Source organism: Citrus sinensis, chromosome 2 (genome assembly GCF_022201045.2).
Source record: "Citrus sinensis cultivar Valencia sweet orange chromosome 2, DVS_A1.0, whole genome shotgun sequence".
Classification (NCBI taxonomy): Eukaryota; Viridiplantae; Streptophyta; class Magnoliopsida; order Sapindales; family Rutaceae; genus Citrus; species Citrus sinensis.
The window spans coordinates 26,066,244-26,083,266 of record NC_068557.1 but is presented as its reverse complement, the minus strand read 5'-3'; the positions used below and the strand labels follow the sequence as shown (position 1 = coordinate 26,083,266).

At 29.9% G+C, this 17,023-nt stretch overlaps 2 protein-coding genes across 3 annotated transcripts; one reads left to right on the top strand and one right to left on the bottom strand.

Moving 5' to 3' along the window:
* The first annotated feature begins 5,586 nt into the window (after positions 1-5,586).
* Positions 5,587-12,694, top strand: LOC102623499 (acetolactate synthase small subunit 1, chloroplastic). Its single transcript, XM_006468570.4, has 12 exons — positions 5,587-5,896; positions 6,950-7,163; positions 7,255-7,338; positions 7,903-7,971; positions 8,325-8,408; positions 9,288-9,446; positions 9,593-9,679; positions 9,769-9,873; positions 9,965-10,087; positions 11,218-11,370; positions 11,946-12,011; positions 12,233-12,694. The coding sequence occupies exons 1-12, from the start codon at positions 5,670-5,672 to the stop codon at positions 12,314-12,316; spliced, it is 1,455 nt and encodes a 484-aa protein (XP_006468633.2). The 5' UTR covers positions 5,587-5,669; the 3' UTR covers positions 12,317-12,694.
* Positions 12,695-12,821: 127 nt separating this feature from the next.
* On the bottom strand, positions 12,822-15,766 carry LOC102623788 (probably inactive leucine-rich repeat receptor-like protein kinase At5g48380). 2 transcript variants are annotated; one of them, XM_052435181.1, is made up of 3 exons: positions 15,326-15,766; positions 14,285-15,147; positions 12,822-14,116 (listed from the first exon to the last, which is right to left on the bottom strand). In XM_052435181.1, exons 2-3 carry the CDS (start codon positions 15,137-15,139, stop codon positions 13,115-13,117), a joined length of 1,857 nt encoding a protein of 618 aa, XP_052291141.1. In that variant the 5' UTR covers positions 15,140-15,147; positions 15,326-15,766; the 3' UTR covers positions 12,822-13,114. The 2 variants fall into 2 exon arrangements, with proteins under 2 accessions (XP_052291141.1, XP_024950557.1); XM_025094789.2 differs by having other exon boundaries at positions 14,285-15,765.
* Between the last annotated feature and the right edge of the window lie 1,257 nt (positions 15,767-17,023).

Sequence of the window (17,023 nt, the reverse complement as noted above, 5' to 3'; positions counted from 1 at the left end):
ACAAGGATCACCTCGATTTGGCAATTTCCATTCAATTTACTAATTTCGCAAGTTCGGATTTTCCGCAAAAATTGTGAAGGCTTTCGCGGTTTCGCCAAGCTATAGTTGTTGGAACTTACAACCGAGCTAAATGTAATTAATACGATATTTTATTTCAGTTTGACATGCCAAACACGTTTTTATGGTTTTTTTTTTTAAATTAAGACTAAATTCATTGTCCTATTTCAAAACGCATTTAATGTGACATACCAAATATGTTTTTACGGTAAAGAACAAAAAAAATAAAAAAAATGTTTGAAACACTATATATATTTTAGTTTATCCAGTAAAGACGACTTTAAATATAGATGAATTAGACAATTGCATGAGGCTTTAAATGTTAGGAAGACTCTATAGTGATCATCTAGTCCTCATATGTTAGAAAGTCTTTTTTTTTTTATTTCATTAATATACTCAAATTAATTGTTTTTAACTTACTTATGATAAGAAAGTATATTTTTTAGACCTCTCTTTAATTGATAATTATTTTACAATTAAAATTTTTCACACAAATTTTGTATTTGATAAACCTTAATGTTAAAGAGTTATAATTAATAGTACTAACTATTAATTCATTATCAATTTTTTTAAGAAAATAGTAAAAAAAATTACTTGTTTAAATTTTTTTTAATTATTTAATATTATAAAATTTCTTGCACTCTTCTCTATAAAAGAAGCTATTATATTTATTTGTTTACTTTTGAATAAAAAAAAATAGTTTCTCGAAAGAATAGTCTCAAGGAATTAAAAAAAAAAACTTATTGATTACTTTTCTTTTTAAATTTTTTTATTATCTTACTGATTGTTAATATTTAATATATAGTTAAAATTTGATTAAATTATAAGTTTTTTAATTTTTCTTTTAAGTGTTGAAACTACTAAATGTAAGGAGGTTTCATAAAGAACTTTTGCCTAAAACCCCTAATACTTTAGAGCCGACCTTGGTAGCCCGCTAAGAGCTACAAGAAGTTAATGAGTGATTAATAATGAATCAATTAATGAGAGATTAACAATGAATCAAAGTAGTGTAATATTACTTAATGGTAGGTTTCATTATAATTATTTAAAAATATTTGTGGTTACTAATCAATTTACTTGATAATTTTTTTAGAATAATAGGAGAGATTTTTTTTTTAATTAAACTCCTCAAGAACTTTAATTACAGTGACCAATTGTATGCTGTTTGGGATTGAAGTTGAACAATAAGTTACAACACCAAAGTGTTTGATAAATACTAGTTGCTATAGTTTGAAAATTATATTGATATAACTTTTCATATGTATGATGAAAATTTATTATATCTTTCATAATTTTGTCAACATTATTATTTAAAATTTATATTTTTTATATACTATTAATTTTTGTTTCATAATTACAACATTTTTTTTCATCAGTTATAGTTTAAAAGTTATAACATCTCAATCCAAACAAGATCTAAATAGATAAACTTAAAAGCTAGTCCACCAAGTGCACAAGGCATAAGAAATATTTGATTTTATTTGTCTCATATTGATGAAGTGTGCAAGTTTGATTTTCCGTCATGCAATAATTTTTTAAAATAGTGATATTTTTACCTCACACTTTTTGTTAACCCACTTTACTTTTAAAAGATAATTACAAAAAATTCATACAATTTTTAAAAAATAAAAAATTAGAAAATTAATTAATTAAATCTACCTAAATTTATTTTTTGTGACTTAGATTTTTTTAATTATGTTTGACTATTAAGATTGCTTTAGCCTAAATTTAAATTGACTAATTTACTTTTATAAGGTAAAAGTGCCAAAATTTTACTTTATGTTTTATTTTTATAAAAAAATTATTATTATTTTTTTCAAAATGATGTGTTAATAGTATTTTATTAGTATGCACGATTACTAATCTTTACTATACTACTTTATTAATATGCATGATTACTAATCTTTAGTTAAAGCAACGTAACATCTTTATAGTAATAATCTTTAATTAAAGTACCAGTCACGTAAATTATTGGATTATTAAATTTATATCATTTACATGTAGGATATTAAAAATGACTAGATTTCAATTAAAAAAAAAGTTAGATTATAGGTCACAAGATTAAATACCGAAATGATTAGATATAAAAACTTATATTTCTTAGGAAAATTTGGTCATTTTATGTTAAAATAGCTTTAAGGGTAAAAATAATTATAAGAGTAATTTAATTAATTAATTGTAAATATTTCTTTATTGATTTATATTTATTAAAAATAATACAAACTTGTTGTAAATAGTTTTGATAAATAGAGTGGTTTTACCAATTTTTTTTAAGAAAACTAAAAATAAACAAAAGTGAAATTATCAAAATCTTCCAGAAGTTTTCACTAATTACAAGAAAAAAAGAAAATTTCAAAAATTTAAAAAACCACCCAACTTTTAGGACATGACAATTTACAAATTAAGGTGGCGTTTATTTTTTATTTAAAATCTGAATAGACTTGGATATTTAAATTTAGAAAATATGTTTTTTTTTTTTTATCTGAATCTCTGGAAACAAATTTTAAATTATTATTTTTGAATTATTGATTGATTCAGATTTTTTTATTCAATGAAAAGTCAAAAAAATTAGCTTATTTTATTAAGTCAAAATTATCTTCGAAATCTCATTAAATTATAAAAATAAATACTTTTAATTAACTTAATTAATTTAATTATATCACTTTAATGCTGCGTTTACTAAACTGAAATCGGAATGAGCTGGAATGGGAATGGGCATGAATGAGAATGAGATAGAATGGAAATAGAGAATGAGAATAAAAATAAGTTAGATTGTAATAAATTACTAAAAAATACTTAATGATTATTGTCATAATTATTATTAACTAATATATTAATTAATTGTAAAATTTTTAATTAATTAATTATAATAACTATATTAACAATTATTATAAAAATATATTAACTAATAATATTAATATTATTTACTTAATTAAAATAATATATTAATTATTGTGATTATTTATTCAAAAATTATAATTATTATAATTATTGTTAATAATATATTAATATATTAATTAGTAGTAATAATTATTTAATTATATTAATTATTTAATTATATTAATTATATTAATTATATTAATTATATTAATTAATAATATATGAATTAATTATAATAATTATAATATAATTATTATAATAGTATATTAATTAATTACAATAATAATACATTAATTAATTATGGTGATTATTTATTAAATAATTATAATTATTAATAATTGTTGTTAATAATATATTAATATATTAATTATTGTTAATAATATATTAATATATTAATTATTAGTAATGAATATATTATTTAATTAATAATAAATGAATATATTATTTAATTAATAATAAATGAATTAATTATAATAATTATATTAATAATTATTATAATAGCATATTAATTAATTATTATTATATTAATTATTGTGATTATTTATTCAATAATTATAATTATTGTTAATAATATATTAATATATTAATTATTATAATAGTATATTAATTAATTAATTGTAATAATAATATTAATTATTGTGATTATTTATTCAGGGACTATAATTATTAATATATTAATAAATACTAATAATAATAATATTAATTCATTAATAATAATAATAGAAATTAATTATATTAATAATTATTACAATAGTATATTAATTATTGTGATTATTTATTCAAAAATAATAATAATTATTAATAATATGTTAATATATTAATTAATAGTAATAATTATATTAATTAATTAATAATCATAATATATGAATTAATTATAATAAAAATATTAATAATTACTATAATAGCATATTAATTAATTAATTATAATAATAATATATTAATTATTGTGATTATTTATTCAAGAACTATAATTTTTAATAATTATAGTTAATAAGTTATTTATATATTAATTAATCATATTATATTATTTTATAAATTATAATATAAAATTAATTACTTATAAAAGAAGACAAAGTGGACATTTTTAATTTTAAAAGAGAGAAAATTTGTCAATCTTGGGAATGTGAGACTCATTCCCACCTCCCCATGTGAATTAATCTACCATTCCCCATTCCCAAATAGGGATGGCAATGGGGCAGATATGGGTTGGATTTACTCTGCTCCAGATTCAAATCCATAATAAAAATAAATATCTATATCTGCTCAAAATCCGAAAAAAAAAATTAAAATCCAAATCTGCTCTAGATCCGTCATGAATTCTAAAATTCAGTAATAAAAAAGTAATAATTTTTTAGATTGAAAATTGAAGGCTAAAATGTATTGATAACAAATAAATTATATAATTTTTCTCAAAAATATAATAAATATTATAGCTTATACTTTTACACCAAAACAACAAATAAGAAAGATAATAAAATATCATTCCGAAGTAATTGTAGGAGTAAGATCAATCTAATATTCTATTGTCTCCTTCATCATTCTAATATCTACGATACACCTACCCTCATTCCTACAACATTAGATAATGACATATAAATTAAATATGATTTATATTCAGTCATTTATTATTTTTATTATGACTATATTTGACTAAATATATGAATAACTATATTCCTTAAAAATTATTTGGCCAATATAATAAAATAAATTGCCAGGTTATATTATTTGGCTTGCAATTTGAATATTGCATGTACATGCTTTGGGGTTGGCTGACCTTTAAATTTACAAAACTGACCTTTAAGTTTTAAGAGTTTAAATGCATGATAAATACTACTAATATGTTATGAATAAAATTTATTATCATTATAATTTCATAATTGTTAAGAAACTTTTAAAATAAAATAAAATTAAAAGATGAGTGGATATGGATATGGATTTAGATATTAAGATAGATCCAGATCTGCTCCAGATCCATCTTAGATCCGCATATCGATATCCAAATCCGATCCAAATCCGATCCGATTGGATTTGGATCACGTGGATCTTGGATTAGATCCAATCCATTGCCATCCCTATTCCCAAATAGTGATGGGCCCCACCATTCTAATTCCGCTCCATATTTAAGAAGTAAATACCATCAATTTTTCTATTCTGAATTCCGATTCACCAATCCATAAAGTAAACGCACTATAAGTGATTAAACTATAAAACAAACACTCCCTGACTCTCCAGTTTGTCTCTTCATTCAGGGCAGATAACTCACATCTAAGCACTTAGGGTGCGTTTGGAATTGAGGTGCTGTAGCTTTTAAGCTATAGCTGCTGTGAAAAAAAAGCTGTAATTATGAAATAAAAGTTAATAATATATAGTAAATATAAATTTTAAATAACAATTTTATCAAAATTATTAAAGATATAATAAATTTTATATTATACAAGTGAAAAATTATATCAACATAGCTTAAAAGCTACAACAGCTAGTATTTACCAAACACTTTAGTGCTGTAGCTTTTAAGCTACAGCTGTCCAACCTCAATCCCAAACGCACCCTTAGATTAGGACCGTTGGGTTAGTTGCGTAGTTATTGTAATCTTAAGGGAAGTTTCTGAAATTATCCCATAAATTTATAAGTTATAAGTGTCCATTCTGTAAACGGAAGGTGTCCATATGCCACTACTAGTAGATAGTTGTTAATGCTGCTGTCTTCTGTGAACTTCTCTCTGGCTAATAATAATGGCGGCTACTATGACGCCCTACCAGAAACTGAATTTGAGTCACTGTTTTATCACCAAAAGCTGTGATTTTGTGCTGTTTTGGAGGCCACCATCGCAAGGGAGGACTAGTTTCAGCAGTTCTGCTGAAGTCTCTTCAAAGAAACTCCAATTGGTCACTGCTAGCGGCAGCACTTCTAACAATGCTCTCCCTGTTTCTCAGTCCGTGCCTCCTATCACTGCTTCCAAGTGAGCATTGTTCCCCTTCAGTTTTTTTTCCTTGTCCCCTCTTCTCTCACTATTGCTTCTGTCTGTTTTGCATTTGAGAATTGTTTATTTATTTATTTTTGTTTATTTTTAATGATGAATGTGGTTGGTAATGAGGATTTCTTGTTGTTGGCAATGAGGATTTCTTGTTGGGTTTGTATTGCTATCACGTGGGTATTTTTTGGGTTGTTCATTCGATTTTCTGGATTTAGTGGTGGCTTTGGAATTTTTATTTCTGTTGTATGTTACTCTTTTTGCTGAACAGTCAATTTTATGTCAACTACCCATGATATCTATTACTATGCTTACCTAATAACCGTTCGTGGAAGTTGATGAGTCAGCTTTCTTGTTAATTTACTTTTCTATGCTTAAGATATCCATCTATTGAAATATTTAGATGAGGTTTATTTAATCTTTGTGTAATTTTGGTGCAATATTTTTTTAATCTATATCTCCTATTCTGTAAGATTGCTGCTCTGCCAAGTAATAATCTCCATGTTATTCAATATTGGACATCTAATATTAGTATGTTTGTAAATACAGGAATTTAAATAGGTTGGGAATGATTGAATCGCTAAATGGAAGACAAGAAGGGATAGAATTAGAAATAAATACATGTAGTTTTGGAAAGTGAGACGGTTAATATTCTGAAATCAAGTCCTGTCTGGGTGTGAACTGAACGTAAGTTCAAATTTGTCTTTGTGAATATCTTGATGATGGATTGAGCATAGGAGAAACCTGATTGTAATTCTCATTATCTATTAATTTGTTTATAGTTTGTTAATGTGGAACTAATTATGAATTTGACTGTACGGATAGTGATATTTGATTCATGAGGTAGCCATTTAATTGATTATCTTGATTATTTTGTCTGTTGATTGATTCTAATTTCTATCTCAGAGTGAGTTTGTCATCAATCTTAGAGGAAGGAGTTGTGGAGAGAAACTTCAATAACTTCTTCATTCCTTTCCTACTTCTAGTGAGCATGCCTATTATGTTTACTTCTGGTTCTAACTCATTTTTCATTTAATCCAGGGTGAAACGCCACACAATTTCAGTGTTTGTTGGTGACGAGAGTGGAATAATAAACAGAATTGCTGGTGTTTTCGCTAGGCGTGGTTACAACATTGAGTCCCTTGCTGTCGGTTTGAATGTGGACAAGGCTCTCTTTACCATAGTTGTGTCTGGAACTGAAAGGGTTTTGCGACAAGTTGTGGAACAACTTAACAAGCTTGTGAATGTCATAAAGGTTTAAGATTATCCTATGTTAACCCTTTAATTTTCTTACATTTATTGGCTTATGTACTTGCCTCTCATCAGAAGATAAAATGATGCAACAGGTAGAAGACATCTCAAATGAGCCACATGTAGAGCGTGAACTGATGCTTATAAAACTTAATGGTGATACTAGTACCTGGCCTGAGGTAACAATTCTATATGCTTCTTTATGCATTCTTCATAAGAATAATTTAAATCACAAAATCAATCTTCTGGCAGATTCTATTCTTCCGCCCTGAAAAGGAAAGCTGTTCTAGTAATTGGCTGAAGAGTATATATCTTTGTTTGGCACAGTGATGATATTCTTATACAAATACAATGTTGGTAGAGTAGAAAATTATGTTTTGGCCACCCTTTTTAATTGGATAATTATTTATTATTTTTACATATTCAATACTTTATGCCGTCAAGGAGTCGATATTCCTTAAACTGTATGCGGCTTTCAAAAGATGGAATGATGGATCTCACTAAAGTTTGGCACATGTTTTGCATATCTGCATACAATTCTGTCTTTGTAGACATTGAATTATAAGGAGTACCTAATGTTTGTCACTGTTTCATAAATAATATTGTTTCTGTAATGGAATACTATTTATGCAAGTAAATGATCATTTTATACGTTATAGGTGATGGGAAATTTTCTTTAATTTGATTTCAATTTTGTATCTGCATTGAAGCAACTAATTTGTCCTGGGGACCTTAACATTTAGATCATGTGGTTGGTGGACATCTTCAGAGCAAAAGTTGTAGATATCTCAGAACATGCCCTGACCATTGAGGTAACATTTTCCAGATCCTTGTGCATTTACTGCTTGTATAATTCAGTTATAGTCCCGTAGTTACTGCAAATTCTGTGAGTTTTCTTCTTTCTTGCTTTTGCAAGAATAGACTCATTTTGTATATTTTTAGGCATAGTAAGCATGCTTTTTAGACATTATTTCATAGCATTGCAACTTGTGTGCTATTTCAATGTATTTCTTTAGGCTGTATTTGTTGCCGTTGAATGTTTGGTTGATCCTTTATAACAAATTAACGTGATTGGATGAGATATATGCAAAAGCTTCTTAGGTGGATTTTAATTGCTTTGATGTTCCAATTACTTTCTATCATTAGATGTCCTTTTGATATCTAGGTCACTGGGGACCCTGGGAAGATGGTAGCTGTTCAGAGAAACCTAAGCAAGTTTGGCATAAAAGAACTTGCAAGAACTGGAAAGGTATAATGTCCATACTTGTTGCATCCTCTCTCTCTCTCTCTCTCCTTTCTTTCTTTCTTTCTTTCTCAGTCCCCCCCCACCAAATGATATGATTAGAAACAAAGAGATTTATATTATTGAAAGTTAAAAGAAAGGAGATATATATGAGGACTGGATGCCTGAAAAAACAAGAAAGAGGATCAATTCTGTTTTTTTTTTTTTATATAAAAAAACACATCCAGCAAACCTATTTTTCAGCAGCATGTATCCTTTCTTATTCCAAAAGATATCAATCTATAGAAAACCGCATTCCATTTTAGATTTATATGGGAAAAAAAAGCCAATTTTGAAGTTCTGAAAAAATACGAGAACTCTTCTTTTCCTAATTACCTATGATTTATTCATGAAATTTTGCAAAAATGTGTAAACTGCTAAAAAAAAAAAATCAATGGACAGAATATTATAACCACATTATAAATCAATAAATAGCACATATACAAGCTACTAAATGTTTCCTATGTGTAAGTTGATAGCTATGAATTTTTTCCAATACCAGGACAGACAATAACGAAATTAAGCAATAAAACTAGTTTTCTATTTCCATGACATCCAATCTAATTTCTGCTTCTTAAATAATTCTCATCCCTCTTTACTTCACAGACTGAATTTAAAAAGAAAAAAAATATTACTTCTGTGGGATTGTTCGGCATCCTTTCTTTTCATTTTTATTTTTTTCCCCCCTTGCAGCCATTGATGAATTTGTTTGTTGAAATGGCACAATTGCCTTTCAAAGCATCTAAGTATCGAAGTGTAATAATAATGTTTTTTTTTTTTTACTACAGTGGCTATCCATTGTGATACGGTTTTGTGTTATGAAGTTGAAATTGGTTCTATTTACAGATTGCACTGAGACGGGAAAAACTGGGTGATACTGCTCCCTTTTGGAACTTTTCAGCAGCCTCTTATCCAGATCTTGAAGAGAAAAAGCGAACTGGTATTTTTATACCAGAAACTAATCAGTCTCTAAATGGAAATGCAAATGTCGATACATCCTCAAGGGTATATATTCTTTATCTTTACCAAGCTGCAATTGCATGATTGTTCCCTATTCTTCTTTGTGGTATCTGCTTGTTTTATATCTTCAGCATAGATCATGTTCTATCTTATCGGGCAGTCTATATACAGTTCTCTTTTCTCTTTGGAAGGGTGATGTATATCCTGTGGAGCCTTATGATGACTTTTCAGCAAATCAAGTTCTTGATGCCCATTGGGGTATTCTCTATGATGAAGATGTAAGATGCCTATGTCTCTGGACTTATGGGTTGTTCTCTATGTCGATACATGTTCTGCATTACTTAATGTGCGTCATACATTGGTACAGCCAAGTGGCCTCCGGTCACACACTTTATCTATGCTCGTGAATAACACTCCCGGTGTTCTCAACATTGTTACCGGGGTCATATCACGAAGAGGTTACAACATTCAGGTCATATCAAATAACTTGTGATCCTATCACTATTCGTTAAAATCATCTCATCTTATTAATGCGGTGATTTGTTTTTTTCACTTAATTTCAGAGTCTTGCTGTGGGGCCTGCTGAAAAGGAGGGTCTTTCTTGCATCACAACTGTTGTTCCTGGAACTGATGAGTCAATTGGCAAGTTGGTTCAGCTATTGCACAAGCTAATAGATCTCCACGAGGTAAGCAGTGCTCAATTTATACCTTCCTAAAAAATTCTGACTCAAAAGCATTTGCAGTGAGCTCAAATGTTTTATGATTATTTAATTCCATAATTTTCTAGAACCAAATAGATAATTGACTTTAAAGCATGGAGGATTTGGAATCAAATCTTCTTCTTCTTTTTCTCCTTTCTCTCCATTTCTTTATTTCTCAGAAAAGAGTGTGTGTATTGATGGAATTGAAAATTTTTAGTTGAAACCTAGATCCACTTCATAATATTAAAAATTTCAACTTGAATCCTATTTCATTTAAAACATTAAACATTAAATTAAAATCAATTTTCACACTGGATTTACACTAATTCTGCTTCAAATTTCATGTGACTGAATGACCTCTCTGAAAAGGACAAGAAATAGCACATTATGCAAATATGTTAGATCTTGAATAGTCACTGTGGAAAATGGAAGCAAAATTTTTTGTCAAAATTTATATCATTGTTAAAAATATTTGGATGTAAGCAAACTACTAAGTTTTTCTATACATATTCATGCTTAGGGCGCAGATTCTATAATATTGGTATTATATTACAAACACGTGAGAGAGAAAAAGAGGGGGGGGGGGGGGGGGGGGGGGGGGGGGGGGGGAGAAGAAACTCTTGAATATGGAAGCAATTGTGTTGAGTCATCCACAGGGTGCAGTGATGTCCGAAGCTTTTATTGCTGAGTAAAATGTATCTTCTATAAACCTTTCTTGGGGCTTCTGTTACTCATCTTTTTGAATTCAATTCATCAAGTTCCTCCAACTATTCTTGGGTTTGTACATGCTTTAAACTTGAAACTACTTGGTTTATTTATTTCTTGAGAAGTAGCTTTTTAAAGCATTTACTGGTGAAACAGAAAAAGACTTAATAAAGGAGAAGTGTGACTGTAGTTGGAATCTGATTTAATTTTTGTTTGTTCATCCTTTTTTTTTAAAATAAATTCTTCTATATAATGTGAATTTCAGACCAGTGCCCTCATACTGATTTTAGTACCAAGTAGTCAATATTTTTAGACGGCCACTACGTGTTTTCTTTTGATATCTACAATTGCATTCCAAGTTTGTAAATCTGGATGAACAAATGGATGACAATGGTGGTTTTTTTATTCAGGTTCAAGATATAACTCACTTGCCATTTGCCGAGCGAGAGCTGATATTAATAAAAATTGCTGTAAATACTGCTGCTAGGAGGGATGTCCTTGACATTGCCAAAATATTCCGGGCCAGAGCAGTTGACGTGTCTGATCATACAATTACTCTTGAGGTAAACCCTATTAACAATATCTGCTTGTTTTTTGATTCGCTATCATGAAAATGAGAAGTCTGTGACTGATTTTATATGGTGCAGTACCTAATTGTTATCTATATACCTTTAAACTAAAATCTTAGTAACTATGTTCCAATGATCATATATCCTATCTCTCAGTTGGATTTCGATCAATAAGCTACCAATTTTGGGGTGAAAGTGGAACTTGGGAATGCCTAAATTTTTGGTCAGTCTCAATTGGGAAGGTGTCTAGTGTTAATTTTGTTTTCTGAAATAAATTAAGTTTTTTTATTTCCTAAAATATAGACAGATCTATCATGGGGAGTTAGTTTATTATTATTATTATTTTTATCTTCTCCTCTTCTGTTGTTCTGTGGGGGTGGGGGCATTTCTCATCAGTTTTAACTTTTCATATGATAATGAAACCAGAGTAGCAGTTTAAGTATGTTGTTTCTGACAGATTTTTCATTGGTCCTCCAAATTTATGCAATAGACTCTGCTATCTGTTTTCACCCTAATTTTCATTTCTTGCAGTTTAAGTAACACTTTACTCTTTCATATTCTCTTTTCAGCTTACAGGCGATTTAAACAAAATTATTGCATTGCAGCGGTTATTAGAGCCCTATGGAATTTGTGAGGTCTGTGCCTTGTTTCAAGTTTTTCCGCTACGTTTTTCAATACTTTCCACATTGTTATCAGGGAGGAAGTTGAATAAGCTTTTCTTGTCTTTATTGCTTGGTGATACTCTTTGTGGCCTTATATTGATTTCACTTCATTACTTTCATTTATTAAAATCGACAGTGCACAGCTTGTTTATAGTATTGTATGTATTTTTAGAGTGATTTATTCTTTGTTGAAGGTGGCTCGGACTGGGAGAGTTGCATTGGTGCGAGAGTCGGGTGTGGATTCCACATATCTACGCGGATATCCGCTACCTTTATAAACAACTGGAGATTTTGCTGCTTCCCTTGCCAAACTATCTTAAGAAGGATTTGTTTTCCTTGGACTATTCTTAACAGTTGGTTAACACCTATATCTAGAAGGAAAGACTATTAATTTAATTTTTCCATTTGACTCTAAGTTTCGTAAGGAGCAGATCAATGTTTGGAAGTTCAGAATTCAGATAGAGGTTGTCATTGTGCTAGATGAAATTTAAGACAGTTTGCATCTATTTCCTAGAGAAAAAAAGACCATAATATTAGTAGAATTATCATATTTTCATCCTTAGGAACATGTGTAATTATGTATCATATATAATTTTTAATTACTGATAAATTAGTTCTATTACTATTCTATAATGCAAGTCCAAATTTCCAACTAATTGAAAGTTTGCATTATTCATTACTCAGTTACAAAGCAACCATAATGCTTCAGTAAACAGGAGGATAAGCCGCCATACACAGTACACTAATTGGAAATTTACAACGCTAAAGGGAATGCCAAAATGATTACAGTCACTGCAAAAAGCAACATTTTTTGCATCAATAATCAGTCACAAAGCCAAAGGAGAACTTTTACGTATACAGCAGAGCTTCAGCATCCTAGTTGACTATATATACAGTTAGTAGTTGAAACATAGGCAAGCTACTAAAGATTGTTCATACTTTGTATAAATATACTGCTGAATATATGAATAAATTTTACATCATTTCGGCTATTATAAAAAAAGAAAAACCAAATATCTTAAAAACACCTTTCGTCATTGTATTGAACTTAATAAATACCAACGCCATGCATAAAATTACGTGTAAGCAACAATAAGTTCATCAGGAAAATTGGGATCGCCTGTGTTAGATGGCAGCATGATCTCATCATCAGTTGTGAAATGATACCTCTCCGCAATGGCTCTGAGAAGCTGATACACTTCAAACATGGTGTGTCTCTCCTTTGGAGTTGGCAACACACAGTTACAAGCAACCCTAAGAAATTGGTGGAGTTCACCATCAAAACCATTTCCAAGCAGGGACTTATCAATTGCAGTTTCCAGAGAAGAGTTAGTGTTCAGAAGTGTGATCCACTCCACTAAACTTCCCTTGAAGCTCTCAGGGGCATTAGTTAAATGAGTTGGTCTCTCACCTGTGATCAGTTCCAGGAGAACAACTCCAAAGCTATAAACATCCCCCTTTGGGGTGGCTACCAGCGTCCGTGGATATTCAGGAGCAACATAACCTAAATCTCCGAACTCCCCATTGACAAAAGTACTCAAATGAGTGTCAACTGGGTTCATAAGCCTTGCAAGGCCAAAATCAGACAACTTCGGTTCAAAATCACCATCCAACAGAATGCATTTAGAGCTTATGTTTCTATGTATAATCCGAGGGTTACAGTTGTGATGGAGCCATGCCAGACCTCTAGCTGATCCAATTGCAATTCGGAGCCTCAAAGGCCAGTCCATGTGCATGACCTCGTGTTCTGCTGGATGTAGTTTATCGTAAAGTGTCCCATTTTCCAGGTAACTGTACACCAAAAGTCTTTCCTTCTTTGCCACGCAAAAACCCAAAAGAGGAACCAAGTTGCGGTGTCTAACGCTCCCTAGAGTATTGATTTCAGACAAAAATTCTTTCTCCGAATGCTGAGAGTCTTCCAACCTCTTGATCATTATGAAACAACCACCTGGAAGCATTGCTATGTACGTTGCCCCCGTTCTTCCTGTCCCAATGATGTTGTTTTTGCTAAAGCTATTAGTCGCTTTCATAAGATCGCTCAACCTCATTTTTTCAACTGACTTCTCAAATGCTGAAACCTGAGAACAATAAATTTATCTTCTCTGTCAATAAATGTCAAAACCACAGCAAATTCGGTAATATTCTATGTGTATATCCGCAAATGGTATTTTAATAACTAAATCCAAAAATACATGACAGAGATTGATAAAGAGTAAAGTATTGAATTGAATGGGATAGTAACTTGCCTTGATGCCCTTTGTTCCTTTTATCCTTTTTGCCCATTTGTTGCCCTCAGGGTCATCTTCCTTCTTCTTAACGTACACACCACGCATGAAGCAAAACAGAAAAATACCCACAACAAGAGCAGTAAAAGTTACCCCAGCAGCAGCTGCTGCAGCAATGATACCAGCACGAGACTTCTTTGGAACACCTGGGCAGGGATTCAAAGGCTTTCCACAAAGCCCAGAATTGTTGGCAAAGTCCTCGGCTGTGAAATTAACATTTGCAAATGAAGGGACTGGCCCTGTCAACAGATTGCTGGCAACGCTAAATGTCTTGATCCGATTAAGTAGACCAAGTTGCGGGGGAATTTTTCCAGTAAATCGATTGTTATTCAGTTTAAGTACATTCAAAAAGGTACAATTTGCAAGACCTGATGGGATTTCACCGGAAAGACTGTTGGATGAGAGATCAAGAGATGTCACATACTGGAGTCTACTGGAAATATCAGAAGGAATTGACCCAGATAGGTTGTTGCTGGAAAGATCTAAGCCAGTCAGGCTAGTGCACCTTTCGATGCCACGGGGGAACTGACCCTTAAGTCCCATATCTGAGAGGCGGATATTGAGAACTTTGTTCTCATCAGGGTGCCAGCAATCAACGCCAGTAAATTGGCAAATGAAGCCTTCAGTATTATTGTTGAAATTCCAAGAAGTGGTCAAGTAGTTGAAGGGGTCTTCAAGAGAATTCTTAACGGATTTCAAGCACTCAATATCATTCAAAGTGGCAAGGCTTAGCCTTACATTACCACAAAACAAAATCACCACCACCACAGTCAAGGTATGTGCAAAAATTGTAGCATCTTTATTCATCAAAGCCATGCGCGCAGCTTATACAGGAAAGAAATAACAATTAATGGAGAATTTTCACAAACTTGGCGCCGAAGCTAAAATAAACTAATTCAAGAATGGGAGAAAGTAGCTGAAAGCAAATAATTTAGTACCACAACTCACTCAATATCAGAAGTAAGTTTCAATAACCCAGATAGGAAAATGGTAAATACAGACCTTAGCATCAGATAAAGATGTTGAAGCATAAAGAATACAAGAATGCTGACTAACAGAAAGGGAAGCAGTTAAAGAACAAGAAGTTGTTTAACAGTACTGAAAATGTGAAGAGCCCTCTGCAGTTTACAATTAATCCATTATTTTCTTTTATAGCAACAAATACAAGAACTTCCCGGGAAAAATCAATGGGTTTAGTCAAGAAGACTTTGTTACTTCTTTCTTCCTTTCTCATTTGTTGGTCTCTCTGTGTCAACGTTTTCCATACGACAGGGAAAAGAAGGTCCCAAAGCTAAATGAGAGTCGTTTTGGCAGCGTAAAGTGGAAACAAACAAACAAAACAAAACAAAACAAAACATCTTTTTCTTAGCTTTTCATTACATTTGAAAAAATATTCATCCTGTTTAGCTTAAAATACGTCATTCAGAACTGAAAAACGCGACAAAATTTGTGATTGTAGCCACGGTTATACGGTGTTGAGACACTTTCATTCATTATTTATTAGAATTTTTATTTTTGCTTTATCGATTTCTTGTCAAAAATAAAAGCAAGTTGACTTGAAATTTGAAAATGACATTCGTTCACACTTTGGTTTGGGTTGATCTTTTCAAATCATTCACACTTGCTGTCTGCTTGTTCATGTTACGTTGGGAAAAAGGACGCCAATACTTTCTAAGTTTGACTGAGTAGTCAATGAGATCATCATTTTTCAAAAATAGTCACATACATTTTTTTTAGATAAAATAATTTTTTTCTAAAGATATACAGACTCTTTTTATGTTTTAAAATGGTGATAGAAACTATTTTTGTTACACATAAATCCCTCTCTGTGTTAAGAAATGACCGTATACTTAGATGTCGTTTGTTTTTTTCATATGAAATCGAAATAAATCTAAATTAATTTGAATTTTGAATAGAGTTAAATGTTTAAATTTGAATGATATATTTTTTTATTTTTCTTTTTGTCTAAATCTATGATAATAAATATTAAGTTGCTTTTTGTTTTAACTTAAAAAAACTGAAAATCATTATTTTTATATTTGTGCCTTTATAGATATGAAATATTAAATAAACAATAAGCATATCAAAGAACACAAATAAGATAGTATTTTATTATAATATAATCCAGGTTCAAGTCTAAATTAGAACATGTTAATTAATTTTACTGTAGCTCATGATGTACCATATAAAAAAATATTCATAAAAATTTGTAGAGATAAATCATGTTAATTTGAAAAATATTAAAAGGTAAAAATAATAATAATATAAAATATTATCACAAGTTATGACAATGAATAATAACACTAAATTGTTAATTAGTAAGTTTTATTTAAATAAGGATGAAAATAAATCAATGAGATGATGATATTTTAGAGAATATTTTTTAATGGGTCATTCAGACTTTTTAAATTGAGCAAAAAGTTAAAAAAATTAGTTTAATAACTTAGTGATTGGAAATTTTCACTAAGTTGAAAAAACAAATTAAAACAGTAACTTAATCAATTGAAATTAAGTCAATTAAATCATTTAATTAAAAAAAAAAAACCAAATACCTCATTAGATAGATCTCCAGATTTGTCTTAAAAGAGATTTGTGTGACACTTTCTAAAAAACATGAAAATCTTTGAAGCCGTTGCACCCAACCAACACGAGTGTGTTGGCATTATTTTCCCTTGTGCTTTATATAATTATATGTAATTT